Raw genomic sequence first — 20,137 nt, forward strand, 5'->3', positions numbered from 1 at the left:
TCACAACGCCCCACAGCTGACGCCGAAAAACACTCCTCGCTTGAGCCAGTGTTGAAGGATATGTCCAGGTATGATGTAATTGACCAGATTATAAAATTGCCCTGTCCAAATCAGTAAACTATTAAATGAGTTAACAGGTGACACCAATTGTCTTTATTATTTTATTGTTTTTTGGGGGGGTCAATTAAACATGGTAAAACAACAGATGGAATAATAATGCATGGTAAATTTAACAATAAGTAAATGAAATATAAGAAATCAATTATGAAAATGCATGGTAAATCTAAGAGAATAATAACATGGTAAATTGAACAAAATAATAATATTGCATGGTAAATCATAATATCACATGTTAAGTCAAGAAGAAGAAGAAGAATGCATGGTAACTTAAACAGAATAATAACACGTGGTAAATCTAACAAGACGACTAATGCATGGTTAATCAACCATATGAATGCATGGTAAATTGAACAAAATAATAATAATGCATGGTAAATCATAATATCACATGTTAAGTCAAGAAGAAGAATGCATGGTAACTTCAACAGAATAATAACACATGGTAAATCTAACAAGACGACCAATGCATGGTTAATCAATCATATTAATGCATGGTAAATTGAACAAAATAATAATAATGCATGGTAAATTATAGTATCACATGTTAAGTCAAGAAGAAGAAGAAGAATGCATGGTAACTTCAACAGAATAATAACACATGGTAAATCTAACAAGACGACTAATGCATGGTTAATCAATCATATTAATGCATGGTAAATCAATCAGTCAATCAAAATGCATGGTAAACCAAGCAGAATGATCATGCAAGGTCAATTGCATTCATATGATTACTCGCAACTTCCACTGGCGTCTTTTATATCGCGCGCGTAACGCGCTGTGGGCATCTTACACACGTAGGCGTTGAGTTGCATGCAGGACATCATCTTCCATTTGCCAGACTGAAAGTCAAAATGAGATTGATTTTAAATCTAAACTTGTCTTCGGCGAGCAGGTCAATCTTTTCTGCACCTACCTGGCTCAAGGTGGCCACGCAATTCTCCATCAGGCCGGTAGGTTTTCCCGGAGCCCAGTTGGTGAAGGTCACCTTCCGACGGTCCGACCACACGAATCTGCCGAGATCGACCAGGTCGTTCAGTCCGTTCCACGTGTCTCCGGGGGCTGCAGAGGACAAACAGCAACAGAGTTCTCAATGGGTTTCCAGATATGGCAGATATCGAGCCAATGTGAGCGACGCTTGGCGCGCGCGCACCAGACTTCAAGAGGTCCTGCAGCCAATCCTGCTCAGCCTCGGAGCGAATGGACACCAGATTGGCATCGAGACGCCTGCAGAAGTGTTGAGCGTCGTGCCACTTCTTTGTATCATCAAAACGTTTGTAGCAGAAGTCCGCAAACTCCTCCCATTCAGGTCCCAAGCATCTCGGCTCTGCGCGCAAGATGGCGTCACGTGGAGAAATGCTTTCTATTCTGGACATTCTACTCACCCGTGTCAGCAAAAGTGTAAGACGGAGACGGAGCCAATTTGTTAACATATCTGCAGACAGTAAAGTGAGAATGAGCCGGGCATCTTTAAGTGGACTCGCCAGTGAAAGCGGAGCACGCACACTTTCGAGAGGATTCCGCTACAGGTGGAGCCGTTGTAGGCTTTCTGTGGCAGTCTCTTCAGCAAAGTCACATCTCCTCCGATCGGGTTCTCAATGACGCCCGAGTGAATAGCGGCCGCGCAGATGTTTGAGTCCTGCACTCAGAGAACGTCTCAGACATAGAACAAGAACTCCGCTTGCAGGTCGTGCGGTAATTAACATACCTGTTTGTAGAGCCGTGTTCCGTAGACCTGGTAGCCGGCTTCGGCACAGCCCGGTGGGCACCGGACCCTGCGGAAGTAGTTCGTTTAGTAAGGAGGAGGCTTTTTGGCAAGAAACGTCTTATCAAGTCCGACTCACGTCATTGAACCGTCGAGGCCGAGGTCGGCGGCTGTCCTGCTGCATAAGATGTCTGTGGGTCAGAAGGGAAAATCAAAGCCCGTTTCTTGCTAGTTTCTCACTGCACTCCAAACGTCGTACTCACCGCGAGCGGTGTCGTCAGACGTGCACCCCAAGACGTCAAAGCGAAGGCCTAAAAACAACTTGCTGTCTACTGGCAGGAGGCGGACGTACTGGGCGAACACGGGCCTGGTTAGTAGATAAATCCCCACAGAAGGCTGGAAACAGAACACGCGCGTTTGCAGTGAATGACGACAGCCTGGACGACAAAGTCGAGAGTCAGCGACCGCTCACCTGTACTGGGTGGTGATACCAAGTCACTCCGTCAATACTGAACAGGATCTCAAATACGGTGTAATTTTGCAATCGGTATGTACAGCTCTGGGTCTCAATGCCTGTCACCTTGAAGTTCTGACCAAGGTTCACCTGGATCCAGTTGCCGACTGAGGGCGGAAGGCATTCCATTGCTCAGGATACCAAACTACGACTTTTTTTTTTTTTTTTACGTACACATTTCGGAGGGTCTCCAGCAACCGCTGCCCCCCAGACGCGCTTTGTGAGGTTCGGCATTGATCGCAGAGGAAGAGGCTGAAAAACAAGAGTCTGGGATTCTCCCGTCAGCGATGCCCAGACTATCAAGACACACTGAGAAAAGACAAAAAAAAGACAATGTGGAAGGAACGCTCGCTCATTCCTAGCCGACGCTCTATCTGGGGATCCGTTGGATTCTTTCCTTGGCACATCATCGGCAAGTGTCAGGACGTGAAGCCCACCTTTCTTCTCACAGCTGTAGACGACGTGGAGGTATTTGGAGACACCAGGGCAGGAGTCCGTATGCGAAGGGTAAAGGGGGCAAATCTGATAGTTGTCACACAATCCTCTGAAGTGACGGAGAGCCCCTTCCACCTTGCAGCCATCTGCAAGTGACAACACACCACCATTTCACGCGCATTTTATTCGCACACTTACATACTGACTTCAACTTGTCACAGGACGTAGGGAATTTTAATGGTTAATGACTATTAGAGAAAGAGGAATCCAAAAAGCGCCCGGCTTAGCTCTTTTTCATCATTTTCTATTTTTATTCAAAGTCAAATCAACATTTTCTATTGCCATCGCTCACACGTCCATGCCCATGCATTTTGATATTGAGTTATATGTTACAAACGAGTTACCGCCAACGCTGACGGCGTGTGAAAACCTCGTGACAGAAACGGCTCCAGGACAGCGAGCCAAAAACAACGATGCCACTGGAGGATTCTTACCGCGTGATCCGCCGCCACTCGGACAGACGTCGCTACGCTTCCGTCCATAGAAAGCCGACCGTATGCGGATGACGCTTTCATCGGGACATTCAAGAGATTTCCAATCGTCTTGGCAGAGAAGCGCCTTCTTGTAGCCTGTGAGGGCACAACCGTTGACTTCTCTCCATGTCTTTTTTTACAGAGATGTACAAGGTGACTTACCGTCATGTGGCAGCTGAGGTTTTGCTGTTTTTCCTAAAAGCGGGAACCAGAACGTGGATGTCGACACGTGATGACGGTCCACTGTGGGGCGTCACATCTCACTTACCTTTTCCTCTTTTCTTACAGACGTAGCCTTTCTTGTTGTCGCACTCGTCACGCTTCCAGTCGCCGCTGCCAGTGAGCAAGAAAAGACATTCCCCCCCTTCAGTGACACCTGGAGGGAGGGAGGGAGGCAAACAAGATCTGAGCGCTCATCCGTTCCTCCAAAGTGCAGCTGACAACCGCCTCTGCCCAACCTGCACTTGAGTGGAGGTAAGAGAAGGGGGATCCGTCAGCCCACTTGCCGCCGTCACGCTCGATGGAGGCGCTGGCGCCCAACCACAGGGAGGCATCACCCATGAGAATCTTGGTGATACCTTTGGATCCCAAAGAGAACACGCAAGATTATTCCAAAACGACTCAACAACTTGATGGATGTGGCACGGCCGTGACAAAGCGCTAACAATACTGCAAGAAAGAGTGAAACAAAAAAAAAACACCCAAGCAAAGCTGGCCATGTCTCAGGTTTATCAGGTTTTGAGTTGGAAAGGAAGGCGTAACAGGAAAAAAAACAGTTTTGCTCAAAGAATTAGCAACTTCATGGCCAGCCTACCGCGTATGAAGACCGCATACGAAGACATGACGCCTTTTTCGATTTACTTTAGCTACTATTTCTTGTTTGTTTCATGTTGGAAAACAAAAATTGATCCACTTGTTTACGGCCAATATATTTTAATTCATGGCCTCCTACCGTGTACGAAGCGCTGCTCGAGCGAGTCGGCGATGCTGAGCAGGTTCCCTTGGCGGTCTTTGCAGTCGGCTTGCGCCTCCTGCCAGGTCTTGATGGGCTGAAAGTTGAACAGGTAGCAGAAGTCGTTGGTGGGGTCGTCCAGCCACCAGCCGCATTTCTCAGTCCAGCCTGCAATCCAGACATAAGACAGCATAAGACGGCGTGCCGATGGGGTGAGACGGCTGCAGTCCGCGACGACACCTACGTAGTTGGCCCATTAATGGTGGCAGCTGTTGAGGCCCTCTGTGCTTGGCTGCGGGAGGAAAGGGGGGTGGGGGTGGGGTGGGAGGTTGGGGGGGGGGGGGTCGGGGTGTTTGCAAATATGAGCAAATGCTTGATGTGTGCAGAAGAAGCGCTCGGGAGGGGCGTTTGCACCTGTTTTGCAGACAAATGGCCGCTGCGTTGTGCAGGGGCTGGCACTCAACTCCCCAACAGAATTTGGGAATGCGCAGTCCCCCGTGGTGTCATCTTGCCACTGGTCGTAGTCCTGTGGACGACATGAGCGTGTTGGACTCTGTCTGCTCGGCTTCCCAACGCCCTTCCTCGGCAATCGCTCACTCGCGCCCAAGTCTTTTTTTTATCCTGCTCAAATTTGGACTTTCCCAGCTCATCTTTTGAAAAATGATTTTTTTAAAAGGCAATTCACTTACAAAACTTGTTCCGTCACTCCACTCGTAGTCGTCGCCCGTCGTCTTCTTGAGTCCCACAAAAGCAAATTGTGAGGTCTGCAAGTGATCTTGAGGAAAGGAAGGAGAAGACGAGGTTCAGGGCAAGAAGAGCTTCAGTCAAATGACGACTGCGGCGGCTCCTCTGGGTGCTCACCATACACAAATTGGGCCTCTTCCTTGGAGTGGACGCTAGCCAGGTGGCCTCCCCGGCCAAGACAGGACTTCTCAGCATCGTCAAACGTTTTAACCGTCTTCTCGTAACGATAACAATAATCGCCATAGTGGAAGGTGTTTTTGTGGCAGTCGGAGGCTGGGGCCACAAAGAGAAACATGACCATGACAAGATGTTCAAGTGCAAATAAGTGTGCTGCAACTCACTCTCCACTACAGCAGGACCACTTTTGGGGGAGCACGTCGGGCAGTCTGCATAAAAAAAAAAAAAGACCTATTTGAGCTTTTCTCTTTTCAAAGTCAACCTGATTACAAACGTGCAGGCTTACTCAGCAGCCGTTTGCACATGTAGGCCAACGAGGAAAGACAGGAGCCAGACCGCCACTTGCCGGGCTCACCCCTTCCCCCTTGGTTGACGTAGGCGCAGGATGCAACGTCGGCGCTGTCGGGAGAAAAGAAACAAGCAATTATTTTGCCGTGTTTTTTTTTTTTTCCCCAAGTGGCCGTTTTCAAAATTGGCTCCTCCGCCTGACAACAGCATGCAAAGTTGTTACGTCTTACCTTTCGAGTTGATTTGCGGCCCAGTTGGTGTATGTCGTTGTCTGGTTATCGGACCAGGTCAGATTCCGGCTCCCGCCTTCGAAGCGACACCAGAACTCGTCGCATTTCTGGGGGGGAAAAGAACAACAGTCACACTTGTCGCAGCAGTCGGCGACCGCTTGCGCTTCCGTCTCACCTGGTTGGAGAGTCCCAGCCAGAAGGGGGTGTCCTCGCCCATGGTGCCCTTCACAAAGTCCTCCTCGGCCGAGGAGGTGATGGAGAGCAGGTCGCCGCCCACCCAGACGCAGTGATGCCAGGCCCCCAGCCAACCGTTGGGCTCCTCCACCTTCTTGTAGCAGCTGGAGTCGTGCTCGAGCCACCCGGGAGCACACTTGTTGGCTGAGGGCACAATTTGGGGAACAGATCAGAGCACACTCCTGTTTTTGCCCTTCAGTCCACCATTTTGAGCAAAGGGCAATTTGCGGGTCACGGTTGGCCAAATCTACATTTTCTCGGGCAAATTGGAAGATCCGGGACTCGACTTGGTTAGCTTAGCCCAATGGCATCAGAGACGTTTACATTTTGAAAGGATTCCGGAAAATTCACCTTCGCGCTTGAGAAAAAAACACGGCCGCATACAACCGCTGTTGTGCCGCTGTACAAGGTAAAACGATGCAAAAAACATTCAACACGTGGCTGAGTACTTCATAAAAATGAAAAAGCACAGAATTTGTTGGTTGGCATGGTGTGACTCCAGGGTCACTGTTTTCGACGCAGTCAAAGGCGACTTACAATCAGGAGCCCGCGTAGCGTCTTTCCTTACTGCGAAAGGAAAAGACAGACATCAAGGCACAGACAGACGTCAAGGGGCGATGACAGTCAGTCGGTGGGGCGTTGCCTCTCACCATTTCCTCTTTTCTTGCAGACGTAACCTCTCTTCTTGTTGCACGAGTCGTACTCCCAGTTGCCGGTGCCAGTGAAGAAGGAAAGACAATTCCCATCGGCGGTACCTGGGGGGCGGGAGAGAAGATCTCAGTGCTCCTCCATTCCTCCAAAATGCAGCAGACAACCGTCTCCGACAGACCTGAAGCCGAGCGGACGTAAGTGAACGAGGCTCCGTCAGCCCACGTGCTGCCTTCGTCACCGACGGCGACATTGGCGCCCAACCACAGAGAGGATGCGTTCGTCAGAGCCTTGATGTAACCTGTACCAGAATGAACGACATCATCAAGAGGAGCCGAGTGAGGAGGACGCGTCATCCGTTGAGCTCCGGGTGATCGACTTTCTCAGCTCAAAAGGAATTGAGTTAGACAGGGGGACCAACGAGAAATATTAAAACCAAAGCAGCAATAACAGTGCGGTTTGCAAACACAAATTGGAGCTACTGAAACAGGGTAGACGGCTGAGGGGATCAGACCTCAACCAGCATCTGACAAAAAAATTGCGGATATTGCATATATATATATGTGTGTGTGTGTGTGTGTGTGTGTATATATATATATATATACAGGGTAGACGGCTGAGGGGATCAGACCTCAACCAGCATCTGACAAAAAAAATGCGGACATTGCATATATATGTGTGTATAATAAATAAATTTACATATATATGTGTATATATATGTGTATATATATATGTGTATATATATATATATATATATAAAACTGTTCACAGAAAAACGAGAAAACAAGATTGAAGAAAAAAAAAAAAAAGCTTTTAGCTGACAGTCAATATGGATTCCGGAAGGACACTAATGGATCTTAATAGAGAACATCAGATGATAAAAAAAGTTATTGGGATTTTCATCAACCAAAAGCATTTGACCCAGTAAATCATGGCATCAGAGTAGTTGGTCTGGACTGGCTGAGGAGCTACTTAAGCAACAGGCAGCAATTTGTAAAAAGTCTGGAGATCATGTATCCCATAACAGGTGAACAACCTCAAGGGTCTGCCCTTGGTCCTCTTCAATGACTTGTGTATCCAACATCATGAAATGATGATGATACAAACATCTATTGCGCTGGGGACAATTTACAGCAGCTTATGAAAACAAACAATCACAAGAGAAATGAATACGTGGTTTAATGTAAAACCACACTGCCAACAACAAAATTATTTGTCAGGTATAAATCGAAGCCTCGTTTGGAAGTGAAAATTGACAATGGTATGAGTTTCTGAAAGAAAATTCCTGGGCGTGACTGTTGACAATAAAAATCTGCTGGAAATCACACATTAATTAATCGTGTAAAAACCAAAATGTCAAAGGTTATTGCTACTCCGAGGAAAGCAAGAAGCATTCCGGACTCCAGATACCTACATATTGCCATAGCTGAACTACTGTGTGGAAATACGGGGTAACAGCGAATAAGTCAAGCAATAGGACAAATAACAAGGAGCATACAAACGTTTGTCACTCAGGGATGTGATCAAACACAAGACAGCTCAAATTATATGTACACAGCAAGGTATAACCTTCATCCAAGCGGGATACAAAATTTGTTTCTGGAAAGGCAGGCACGGTGGCTATCATCTGAGAAGAGAAGAGAATTTTAGGAGTGGAAATGTTTGAACAACGATAAAAAGTATGGGTATAACCGTCGTCTGTGGGGTGAAATTGTGTAATGGTCTGGAAAATGAGCACGAAAATAGTGCAAACATAAAAGTGTTCCAAAAAAGTGTCGAAAAACTGGTTTCTTAACATGTATGAGAGGAAAAAAAAGACAAGACTGACTACACGCTGGCAAAAAGGAATCTGAACGTGTGTCTACTTCGGTTTTATTGATTGAATTATTTGTTGAATGGAATAGGGTGGGAATCTAAACAGCTCTGCTTCCTCCTACTCGAGCATTCTTTGTCGTTGGGGGTTTTGGGTTGTTTGTTTCAGTGACTTGGATATGACACTTTAAAGTGGTGTCTTATTTTTCTATTTTCATGTTTTAAATAGGTTCGAAATGAACATATAACAACAACAACTTGTTCATGGCCAATATTTCAATTCATGTCCGCCTACCATGCACAAAGACCTGCTCATCGCGGTCGGTGATGCTGAGAAGGTTCCCTTGGAGGCGTTGGCAGTCGTCTTGCGCCTCCTGCCAGGTCTTGGTGGGCTGGCGGATCATCAGGTAGCAGAAGTCGCTCTCGGGGTTGTCCAGCCACCAGCCGCATTGCTGAGTCCAGACTGCGAGCCAGACGGCGTAAGACGGCGTAAGACAGCGCAAGACAGCGTAAGACGGCGGCAGTGCGGGACACCTACCCGGCTGGCCGACTAATGGTGGCAGCTGTGGAGGCCCTCCGCCCTTGGCTGCAGAAAAAGGGGAGCGAATATGATGAGCAAATGCTTCACGCATCCAAAAGGGGCGCTCGGGAGGGACGTTTGCACCTGTTTTGCAGACCGGTGGGAATGTGCTGTAGCAATTCCTGTTTCTGTTCAGGTCTTCGAAGGAATCCAAAGTAGAACAGACACCACCGTAGTAGTAGTAAGTTTTGCCGTAGTCCTGCGGATGAGATTTTGGACAGAACTTTAGCGCCTTGCATTCGATGTGGTCATCTTCCCGCCGCATTTCCTCACTTGCAGCGTTTTCGTACCTTCTCTCATTAAAGTTTCACTTTGGTTGTTGGGTTCACTTTGGCAGTCATAGTAGTATGAACATTGCAATAAAACATTGTGCCCGCCCTGGCAACCCAAATAAATGTCTGGGAAAAACATGCACAAAGCAACTAACCCTGTCAGTCAAAGTAGTATGAACATTGTAATAAAAGATTGTGCCCGCCCTGGCAACCCAAATGTCTAGGGAAAACGTGCACAAAGCAACTAACCCTGAAGACCTAAAGACAAACCCGAGCCACCGTCCAGGATATATCATCTTAACCGCCTCCTCTCTAAAATCAGAGCGCCAATACTTTGTAAGCGGCTGCCCGATGCCTCGAGACAAGACGGATGCCTGCAACATGACTTTTCCAAAGGCCTTCAGCAATCCACTTACAGAAGCTGTTCCGTCAGTCCACTCGTAGTCGTTGTTGCCCTTCTTCTTTTCTCCCAACCAAATTTCAGAGACATGTGCGTGATCTTGATGAAAGGAAGGAGAACAAGAGCTTCAGGGCAAGAAGAGCTTCAGCCAAATGACGACGGTGGCGCTTCTTCTTGGTGCTCACCAAGGATGAATCGGGCATCTTGCCTAGAGTGTATGCTAGCCAGGTGGCCTCGCCGGGCAAGACAAAACCTCTCGCCATCCTCCCAAGTTCTGTTCGTCGTGTCGAAAAGATAGCAATCATCGCCATAAAGGAAGTTGCCATCGTCGCAGTCGGAAGCTGAGGCCACAAAGAAAAAAAATTGAAGAGGAAACCATGACGACATGGTTAAAGTGCAAATAAGCGTGCGTCAACTCACTCTTCATTACAGCAGAAACACTACTGGAGGTACACGTCCGTCCCTCCGGGCAGCCTGCAAAAAAAGACCCGTTTGCGCATCTCACCTTTCATCAGCAACGTGACCACGGACGTGCAGACTTACTCCGCGGCCGTTTGCACATGTAGGCCAACGAGGAAGCGCAGGAGCCAGACCTCCACTTCCCAGGCGAAAGATGAGTTCCTTGGTTGACGTAGGCGCAGGACGCGACGTCGGCGCTGTCGGTAGATTATAAAAAGGAACATTTTCCTATTTTTCCTTGAGTGCTCGTTCTCAAAATCGGTTCCAGAACCTTTACGCGTGTCCGCCTGACAACAGCATGCGAAGATGTGACTTCCTACCTTCCAAATTGGTCTGAGGCCCAGTTGGTGTATGTCGTTGTCTCGCCATCAGACCAGATCAGCTCGTGGCTTCTGGCTACAAAGCGACACCAGACGTCGTCGCATTTCTGGGGGGCAAAAAAGAAAACAGTTCCAGTTGTTGTCCAGAGTCCACGACTGCTTCCGTCTCACCTGGTTGGAGAGTCCCAGCCAGAAGCGGGTGCCCGTGCCCATGGTGCGCTTCACAAAGTCCTCCTCGGCCGAGGTGGTGATGGAGAGCAGGTCGCCGCCCTGCCAGACGCAGTGGTGCCGGGCCCCCAGCCAACCGTTGGGCGTCACCACCTCCTTCTTGTAGCAGCTGGAGTCGTGCTCGAGCCACCCGGGAAGACACTGGTTGGCTGAAGGCACAATTTGGGGATCAGGCGGACAGATCAGAGCACACTGATGGAACACTTGCATGTTTTTATTCTGTGCTCTTCATTGGGGGCATCTCAACCAAATGCACGAGGATTCTGTCAAGGGTGGGGTGTGGGATGGGGGGGCCAACGCCCATTGTCGCTTTGGCCCCTTCCAAAAACTTGCCTGTCCTTCATTTTTGGGTCCAGCCAGCGCCATGCAGCAAAGTGGAGCTGCTGATTGTTCGCATAAAAGCATCACTTACGCCTGCCAAGGATTGCACACAATTGCCCCAAAGTGATGATACTAAGCTTCAGATGTACAGTGGGGCAAAAAGTATGTCGTCAGCCACCAATGGTGCAAGTCGTTCCACTTAAAAGATGCCATCATCATCATCATCTTCACCCTCAGCTATTACCCCACCCACCAGTTACGCATATCGATGACCTGAGCTCAAATCAGGTCATCACACATTTCACCACTGGAGGGTGCTAAAGCACAACGCAACTCAATCGAATGGAACACGTTGCAACAGTTGGACCGCTCCCCCCTTCTTAGCTCAAGAAGAGCCCGTCCTTCCTTATATCAAAGTACAAAGCCAAGCAAGCCAGGCCTGACTGAGTGTTTCATGGAGAAGAAGGGCCTTTAAACTGCGGGGTCAATCAATCAATCAATCAATCAATCAATCAATCAATCAATCAATCAATCAATCAATCAATCAATCAATCAGCGGGGTCAATCAATCAATCAATCGATCGATCGATCGATCAATCAATCAATCAATCAAAGCTGCGGGCTCAATCAATCAATCAATCAATCAATCAATCAATCAAACCTAATAAGCATGGACTCTGAGGGGCAAATGCAATTATTCAGATGCGCCCTGCGATTCACTAGGAGAAATGAACACGCATTGAAATCAGAGTCTCCTAAAAGTCCTACTCAATTTTGCAACATTATGCCGACACATTTTGATGATGCACAGCGATATTATGAACTGCACAACTGTGTTGCAACTTTTTTGTGTGTGATGAGAACAGACCAAACACGAAGGTGTATTATTAATAATATAATTACAATATAATTATTAATGTAATATAATGATTATGATCTATATTTAGATCATAATAACCATGATTTTTTATTTTTATAACAGAGGTGCTAAGAAATATCTATTGTATAAAGGGGCTGTAAGAAATTATTGCTAATACTGTATCAAGGACTGTAAGAACTTATTAATAATAATGACTGATTATTATTCATTATAATTAGCTCATATAAATCATGAAAATATTCTTATCATAGGGGCGCCAAGAAATATCTTGTCTATATACACATGTGCATAATATATTGTATAAGAAATGATTATTCTTATTTATTATTATTATCATTATTATTATTAATAATAAATGTATTACTTTTATTATTATTAAACTAGTATTATCACTATTATCACTATTATCATTATTATATATCATTTATTATTATTCTTGTGTCTTGTTGACATTCTCTGTCTAAACCCTAACGGTGCAACTCATCTAAGTGTCGCAAAGTCCAATCAGCCTGAATTCCAAGCGTGCCCATGTTTTAGGAATAAAAAAAAAAAAAAAAAAAAAAAAAAAAACAGAGCGAAGGAAAAACAAAAGTAAACACGGAAAAAAGAGATGGAAGGAAAAGCCCAGTAACGCGACAGCACATATAAACACATTCGGTTTTCAAAATAAAAGAGCAATTTTAGATTGAATATTTTAAAGTTACATGCTCAACTTCAATACATCATACTGCGCACTTAAAATTCAGAAGCGGCTCGTTTGCCGCCGTAAAAAAAAGCCAAGACACTTGACTCAACGGTTTTAGCTCGTCATTTCAAAGTCAAGTTGCTCGTATGTTCGGACACAACAGCAGCCCACGTGAATGATGAAAATGATGATAAAGGCAAGCCTCGATAACAAGAAAGGTCCGGTCCGGGACCACGCACAAAGCAATTGTGCTCCTCTCAAACCAAGTTGTACACAGCAACTACATCAAAGTGTCCAAATAATGAGGATTCTTCAAAGGTTCTCAAAGTTTTTGTCGCCCAAATGTGTGACATTGCAATGATTTTAATTCTTTTTTTTATCTCAGGCACCGTAATGTTAGAATATAAGCAGATGCAGTCATGCTAACTCACAGTACAGTACATTCCAGCTCTTTACTGTTGTTTCAATGGACTAAAGATACAAATTGCTTACCTGAAGCACATGTCCAATATATGGCAATCAGGAGAAGAACACACTTTAGTTCTTTCCACATGTTGGAGGAAAATCCCCCCTCTCACTGAGGGTGCAACAATTGCAGTCTCGGGAGAAAATAAATGATACGTCGCCTCACTGTGAATAGCCAGTGGATTTTAGTCAAGAGAAAAATGGACCCTTCTTCGAGCCAGAGGCATGCCACGCCCACACGTCAAACACGTCCCATTCAAAGGTGGTCATCTCAAAGCACTCTCAAGCTACGTGGGGGGTGGCGCGCGCGTGTGCGTATGACCAAAAGTAAAAAAAAGAAAACAGCACCTCCCCTTGAATTCCTTTCTTTTTTTGTAACTTTGTAAATGTTCTGGACGTGAACAACAGCAAAAAGCAGTCAACTCGTTTAACTGTAAATATAAATAATTAAATCCAAGTATGAAAGTTGGAATTCAATGAGGTGTCACTCAATTTATGTTCAAGTATAGACAAGACTACAGAAGCTTTTCCATTCACGCCTCTCAGAATTCGTGTTGATTTTCAGAGAACATGAGAAAATACATTTAGCGGACGTGCTTTTGAATGAAAATGAACGAGGATGAGCAAATGAATCTGAGAGACCAGTAAGCCTGACTATTTTCATTATGATCTTGAGGTCGACTAAACCGGTCTAGAAAGGGGGCTCGGTTTTCAACAAGAGGGAGCAGACACACAAACGGCAACACTGCTTGTTACTTATGTTGCGAGTCCAAGGTTGCCTGAAACCAGGGGGCGGGGCCGAGTCGTTCCTTCCGACCGGCAGACACGTGACAGCGCCACACAGCAATGGCGAACAAATTGAAAAATGACTTTGGACTCATCACACTCCTTTGGCTTTGCTGCGGGGGAGTCGTCAGAACGTTCAAGGCTTCTTCCACACCGATTCGTTTGTTTAACAAGAGCACAAAGACACATAGTTGTTCACTATTGGTCAAATTGATGATAAGAACAACTAAAAAGTATCCACTTAGGGACAAAATTCCCCACATGAAATGTCTTGGAAAGTCTCGAGCGGCATAATAAATGTCCATAGAAAAAGAAAGAACAGTTGAATAAATAATGCAAATTTTGAAAACAAACGTGACATTTTCTTTCATTTTCACTGCAGGTCACAATGGGGACCCAGTGTCATTTTCGCGGACGATCGTTATTCAACAACAACAGTAAAGCAGTGGGCTCAGTACGCAGCCCTGTGGGGAGCCGCTACCAAGACTGAGAGGTGTGGATGTATGACGGCCCACTCTCACCCTCTGGCTGCGACCCGTCAGGAAGCTCTTAAAGCTCTTAATCCACCTGCAAGTATTTCAACAAGAGGGCGCAGACACACAAACGGCCACGGCGCTTGTTACCTATGTTACACCTGCGTGAAGCTGGCCCCCTACCCCACGCAACGTTGAAGGAAAACAGTTTATTTCGTTTGTGCCGTAAAACAATGTGTTTGTGCTGCAACGCAATGTTTTAGTTATGAGACGTTATTTTATAGGTCATCCAGAGTCCACCCGGCGCCCCGTCTGCTCCAAATGAACCCAAAATGGCTACCGCTTGCCTACCGCTAACCCTAACTCAAAAACCTCCGTACGTTTTCGTAGCTTGAAGGAATGGGGTCGAAATACAAAAAGTCCTGCCTAGCTACCAAAACAGATATGCTCAAACCTCATTGAATAAAGTACATAAGCAGACAAGTATATTCACATATTAAAGCAATCAAAGAAATATTTTAAGCATATAATTATACCTACACACACCAAATCAATAAAGAAGACATTTTTGATAGGTGGTAATGACAAAGGTTTTTATAACTTTATGATCTGATATATATTTCTGAGCACTTTGAAATAACAAATGTTTTTTGATATATTGCCTGAAGAGCTTAATGACCCTTAAGGAACTGTTTAATGCATGCCTGATGATTCTCTAGATCACGGACACTGCCAAAGTCGTCTAAAAATGTTCAGTACTTGATTGTATCATATGTTTTGACTAATGCTAGACGCCAGTTTTCGATTACTACTGAACGTTCTGGACAGGGGCAAATATTTTGCCTAACAAAGAAAAGATATGGTTGGAAGCATGATTAAACTAAGAATATGATGACGTAAGCAAGTACACGGAGTATCAAAAGAACAAACAAACAAGAACATGGTAAGTGGTGAGTACAAACTTTGCATATTCAGGGAACATGAATAAATTGATGATGTCACAGCCAAAAGCTCACATAATTCCGTACAAAATGACAAAATTGAAAGAATGACGAATGGATGAGGTGCGACAGTGTATGTGCAAGAATGGAGCAGAATGTTTACAGGAAGGTCACTTGGAGATAAAACCAGCAGGTGCCAGAGGGAGACAGCCAAGAACCCGGCCAACGATGATCGCCAAGGCCGAAAGACGGAATGGAAGACAACAGCCCCCACACACACCGAATCGCCCATAATCAGCACCCACCCCCACGGAACCAGCTCTCACCGAACCAGCACCCACTCCCATGGAATCAAAATCTCCTGTGAACTTGCCCCACCCCAAAGACTCATCACCCATCAAACTCGGCCCACACCGGCATGTGCAACTGAATATAAGCTGACCAAAGAACCTTGAACGTTGCCTTTTCGGAATGGAGACTTTCTGCTCTTGCGCATGGTCGCACGAAAGGCCCAGCGCTGTATTGTACTTTCCTGAAAACAGAGCTTTCTTAACAAGAATTGTGATTGAACTCAACCAACCTGTGTAAGTCTAATTTCTGCTTCAGTGTCTTAGCATTTTCCTAAATCTGAAGAAATCAAACGAGCACGCAGTGAGTAAATTGGATAACAGGTGATTGGCAATGGCTTTTGCCGTGAGGCGCAGATAGCGCGCTCCCTAAATTGTGGACACAATCCAACAAATGGTGACCATCCGACGTGATTTCTTCAGAAGGGAAAGTGCATGCTCCAGGAAGGATTCTTCCTTCTCCGCTCTTGCTCAACAATATTGCAGTCCGATCGGCACAAAAGGTAAGGGGGAACCTTTTTTTTCAATGAAATCTCCCAGTTCAGCAATATTGTGGAGTGAAAGCAGAGTAAAATTAAAAATTAATAATTTTAGCTCTGTGTTCAGGAATGGTGGTTGTATATACATTTATGATTGTATGGATGATTTCTTTTTGAAAAGAGAAAGGTGGTGAGGACTTTGTCTGATCAGCAAAGGGCGCTCACACCGCTGGAACTTGTGGGATGCCAGTGACTAGCATATGGGCACCAGAGTGGCCTCAATAGTAGACACTTAGGGACTTATACTGTTGCCTAAGGTCGGGGTCGATTGGATCGGCCAGGCCACCAATACGAGTCGGGGACTCGTGGGAAAAAAAACAAAAAAAACAAAAGGTGAAGGCATCGCTGATATAGCAGGACGGATGCCTGGCGACCTCAATAGTGCGACCTTAGAGACTTATATTGTTGTCTAGGGCGAAGGGTAACTGGGTTAACCAGGTCGCTACATAATTGTTGAAGTGTGTCTATGATGATATTGTGTGGAAAGCAGGCTTGGCTGTCAGATGGGACAGCGACGCAGCTGGAGAAGTGAGTGATTAGTTGTGGTGCTGCTGTTCATGGGGTGGAAGTGATGATTTGTGGTTCATGAAGAACAATAAATTGATTTGTATAAAATTGTTGATTTTTTTTTATTTGGCATGTGAGTTGGAGTCAGAAAAATGGCTTAACAAGAATTTGATAAAGAATGTATATATATAATTAGCATGAAGGTTGTATCCCATTGTGAGGTGAGGTTAAACTGTAACCATTTTTGATTTCAAAAGGGTGCGGCTCTAAAGTTTGGGCCAAACGGTCAGGTGGGCACAAATGCATATTTTGGACAGAGGTGGGGGGTTGCATTGTGCGACGTGGTGGTGGCGAGGCTCTCCGCACTTCGGTTGCCCCCCCCAGCTGGGAAGATTGTCATGTCTATGTTGTGGGCCCGTGTGTTATCTATGTTTGTCTTTGCGTATCAGTTCGTTATAAATGATGGAATTGGGTTAAAATGGTGCACGAAAACGGTGTGCTAGACAATGGTTTATCAGATTTGCATTGTTAAATGTAAAACTGGGAAATTATAGAATAATCTGAGGGTTGTGGGCAGAAACGGGTCCAAAAAGGAGAGTGCCCAGCCCTCATAAAAAATGTGAGAGTAAAAGAATTGGATCAAATTAAATCATGATTGCAGATGTTAAATTTAGGAGGAATTATTGATTGGTTATGACATAAGACTATACAAGGTGGTTACATGTAAGGATAAGTCAAAGATTTGAATCACTTAGAGTTAAAAACAACAAATAAAAACGACATTGCAAGGGGGCACTTTTTATTAAAAGAACACCAAGAAAAGTATTAAGCAGGGGGCATTCGTGATTGGGATTAAATTAAGGATAAAATTAGGTCAATGATTAGAAATCAATGGTGCTCTACACAAAAAGGCTAAAATTTTAATGAGGAAATATTTGGAGTACTTGGGTTTATTTTGTTTATTGTTAAGGTTTTCCTTGTGTTCTGGGGTTAGGGTTCAGGTGTTCCTTGTTATTCTCTTATCCCCTGCGTTGCAAATGTCTTCTTTATGCAGATAGGTTAACAGGCTAGGAATTTAGTGAGGAGATACCGTTTTTTTCCATGTATAATGCGCCCCCATGTATAATACGCACCCTAAAAATGGCATGTTGATGCTGGAAAAAAGCCTGTACCCATGTATAATACGCACCCAAATTTTGACTCCTACTTATTTACAAATAACGTAAATGTAAAATTATTTCAGAAAAAAGATCATCTTTGGGAACAACCGGATGTTATTCTGCCGGTCAGTATCACTGCGCATGCGCTAGCAAACTCAATAGCGAAGAAATGTTTCGGATTTGTGTAGGGTACATTGTGACAGCAAACGAGCAGGTGATCGAGCAAGCGTCTGATACGAGAGCATTGTGTTCGTATGGAGCGTGTTTGAAGTGAACAGCAGAGAAGAAAGCGCATCTGTAATGGCGGCCTCCGTATGATATCCGGATTAAAAAAAAAATAATAATAAAAATAAAAAAAAAATAAAAAGAAAAAAAACAAATTGTACCCATGTATAATGCGCACCCCAGATTTTAGGACAATAAATTAGTTACATTTTGCGCATTATACATGGAAAAAAACGGTCATTGATCAATTGATGGGGGTTAATAATTATCCAAATTCTAGTCACATGTTTTGAGGGACCACAGCAACAACATTATATTGCGGGCCATTATTTAGTATGTGATGACAGTGTCTAGATAAGTAGACTGTTTTATCAAAAAATGTGAGCGTGAAGGAGGAGGTTTGATTTGTAATCTGGCATTTGGGTGCCACTTTTAAGAGTCTGTGCAGGAGCATAGATTGTTTTTGTTTGTTTTTAAAGATATATTTAACAGTTTATCTCGGTGCAGTAAGGATATAGCAATTCTGAAAGACTTAATTATTAAGCAAAATTACATTTTAATTCTGACATATGCCAGCTAACATGAGGATGGAAAATAAATACATAAATAAATACTGGCTGAAATGTGGCATGTGTTGTAAATTGGGCAAGGAGACATTCACTTTCAAGCACTATCATTTAGCGCTGCTGACAACAATAACTTATGAGATGGTAAATCAAGGAGGAGTGTCATATTTGGAACACAGGCGCTGTATGACCTATAGATTGAACAATAACATTCACCGCATATACAACCGTGTTGGTAGATTGTGAAATTACATTACAGTTTATTACAAAGGATTTCGGAACTTTATTTGATGATAAACGCTGGAACGAGGATTTTAGCCGTGTTAATGGGTAGGGTGGATGGATTACTCAGAAGGAAAAAAAAAAAAAAAAAGCATTTGATAAGGGCGGCTTGATAGTAACATGATGAGTGTGCGCAACTGATAGGATACAAAATGTTAATAGGAAGATTTGGAGTGTAAGTAACAAATGCTACACAGGAAGACTGATAACAGGAAGATAGTTTTGTGAAATTTGTGTCCCAGTGTGTTCTGCCCTAGCGCGTGGCACAAGTCCTGAACTGAGTCCTCGTACTCCACTGGCTGTCTCAAAATCAACAGAGGACTGTCCCTGGTCATGAGACACCTTTGACCTTTGGGAGAGCAACAGGAACTATTATCATGCTTGAAGGGGGCAAGCACAGCTCTTCACAGGACAAGAACCATACAGTTGGTGGAATACACAGTTGCAGATCAAAAAGAAAATGGACTGAAAGAACAAAGACAAGATGGACGCATTTGAGAATGGCGGACAATCAAGTCAAAATATCAATAAAAAGAAAAAAAATCTGCCTTCTAAGCTTTCCAAGCACCTAAATGAAGCTTTTTGTCACGTAACACCTCTCGGATTGTGTCAGTCAACACTGAGCATTATTATTTTTGATTTGGCTCCTATTAGGTTTACTTAACAATATGGCTTGAATCGTAAGTTCACCTCACCTGTTAGCAGGATGGCCTTTGATAGTCCCTCTGCGCTTTCTTTCCTTTCATCCGGCGGGCCTCGGACTGATTATCGGGAGTGGTCCTCTGTTTACAGTCCTACAGCAAGGCCCTCATTAGCGGGATGAGCCAGCTAGAAGGACCCACTTCAGGGGTCAAGACAGCACATGAGCATACATACACTCATTTGGGGGGGTAAGGCCACCATGAGAGTGATAGTTGAGCTGGATTGATCCCTGATGAGTGTTTTTTTTTCCCCCTCAATGCATTTAGCTCATTTGAAAACTGCCAAAAAGGCACAAACCACAGTATGTATACATTGTGGGCCATATTCAGAAAAGGTTGGTCAACAATAGTGCAGGCATAAAAAATAAAATCTAATTTAACAATAAAACGGCTGCCTCATCATGGCACTTTGGCTCACAGGTCCCTCTGGTGTATTGCAATAACAATAACAAGCATTAACAGTTAAGCCAACTTGAGTGTCAAAAGACGGACCATGTGTAAAAGGAAACGGATCTCTGAAGACACTAAGAGGTGTTTGTTTTCATGAAGAAATAGCTGAAACATCAATTTATATACAAAAATGTAATTAGGAAAAAACAACCGAAAACGTG

The 20,137-nt window shown here is 44.6% G+C and overlaps 2 protein-coding genes and 3 long non-coding RNA genes across 5 annotated transcripts; all 5 read right to left on the bottom strand.

Moving 5' to 3' along the window:
* Positions 1-147: 147 nt before the first annotated feature.
* On the bottom strand, positions 148-1,966 carry LOC119139587 (C-type lectin mannose-binding isoform-like). The gene is made up of 7 exons (XM_037280399.1): positions 1,962-1,966; positions 1,826-1,892; positions 1,623-1,756; positions 1,503-1,552; positions 1,271-1,444; positions 1,034-1,179; positions 148-959 (listed from the first exon to the last, which is right to left on the bottom strand). Exons 1-7 carry the CDS (start codon positions 1,964-1,966, stop codon positions 849-851), a joined length of 687 nt encoding a protein of 228 aa, XP_037136294.1. The 3' UTR covers positions 148-848.
* Position 1,967: 1 nt separating this feature from the next.
* LOC119139567 lies at positions 1,968-2,339 on the bottom strand. The gene is made up of 3 exons (XR_005101375.1): positions 2,295-2,339; positions 2,086-2,218; positions 1,968-2,013 (listed from the first exon to the last, which is right to left on the bottom strand). It is a non-coding gene; the product is annotated as an uncharacterized LOC119139567 (long non-coding RNA).
* Positions 2,340-2,502: 163 nt separating this feature from the next.
* Positions 2,503-4,478, bottom strand: LOC119139589 (C-type mannose receptor 2-like). The gene is made up of 7 exons (XM_037280400.1): positions 4,257-4,478; positions 3,763-3,882; positions 3,573-3,680; positions 3,467-3,499; positions 3,266-3,400; positions 2,774-2,917; positions 2,503-2,645 (listed from the first exon to the last, which is right to left on the bottom strand). The coding sequence occupies exons 1-7, from the start codon at positions 4,447-4,449 to the stop codon at positions 2,503-2,505; spliced, it is 876 nt and encodes a 291-aa protein (XP_037136295.1). The 5' UTR covers positions 4,450-4,478.
* An 867-nt stretch (positions 4,479-5,345) lies between these two features.
* On the bottom strand, positions 5,346-5,791 carry LOC119139576. Its single transcript, XR_005101384.1, has 3 exons — positions 5,696-5,791; positions 5,464-5,576; positions 5,346-5,386 (listed from the first exon to the last, which is right to left on the bottom strand). It is a non-coding gene; the product is annotated as an uncharacterized LOC119139576 (long non-coding RNA).
* A 4,113-nt stretch (positions 5,792-9,904) lies between these two features.
* LOC119139566 lies at positions 9,905-10,299 on the bottom strand. Its single transcript, XR_005101374.1, has 3 exons — positions 10,185-10,299; positions 10,062-10,115; positions 9,905-9,982 (listed from the first exon to the last, which is right to left on the bottom strand). It is a non-coding gene; the product is annotated as an uncharacterized LOC119139566 (long non-coding RNA).
* Between the last annotated feature and the right edge of the window lie 9,838 nt (positions 10,300-20,137).

Source organism: Syngnathus acus, chromosome 20 (genome assembly GCF_901709675.1).
Source record: "Syngnathus acus chromosome 20, fSynAcu1.2, whole genome shotgun sequence".
In the NCBI taxonomy this organism is placed as follows: Eukaryota; Metazoa; Chordata; class Actinopteri; order Syngnathiformes; family Syngnathidae; genus Syngnathus; species Syngnathus acus.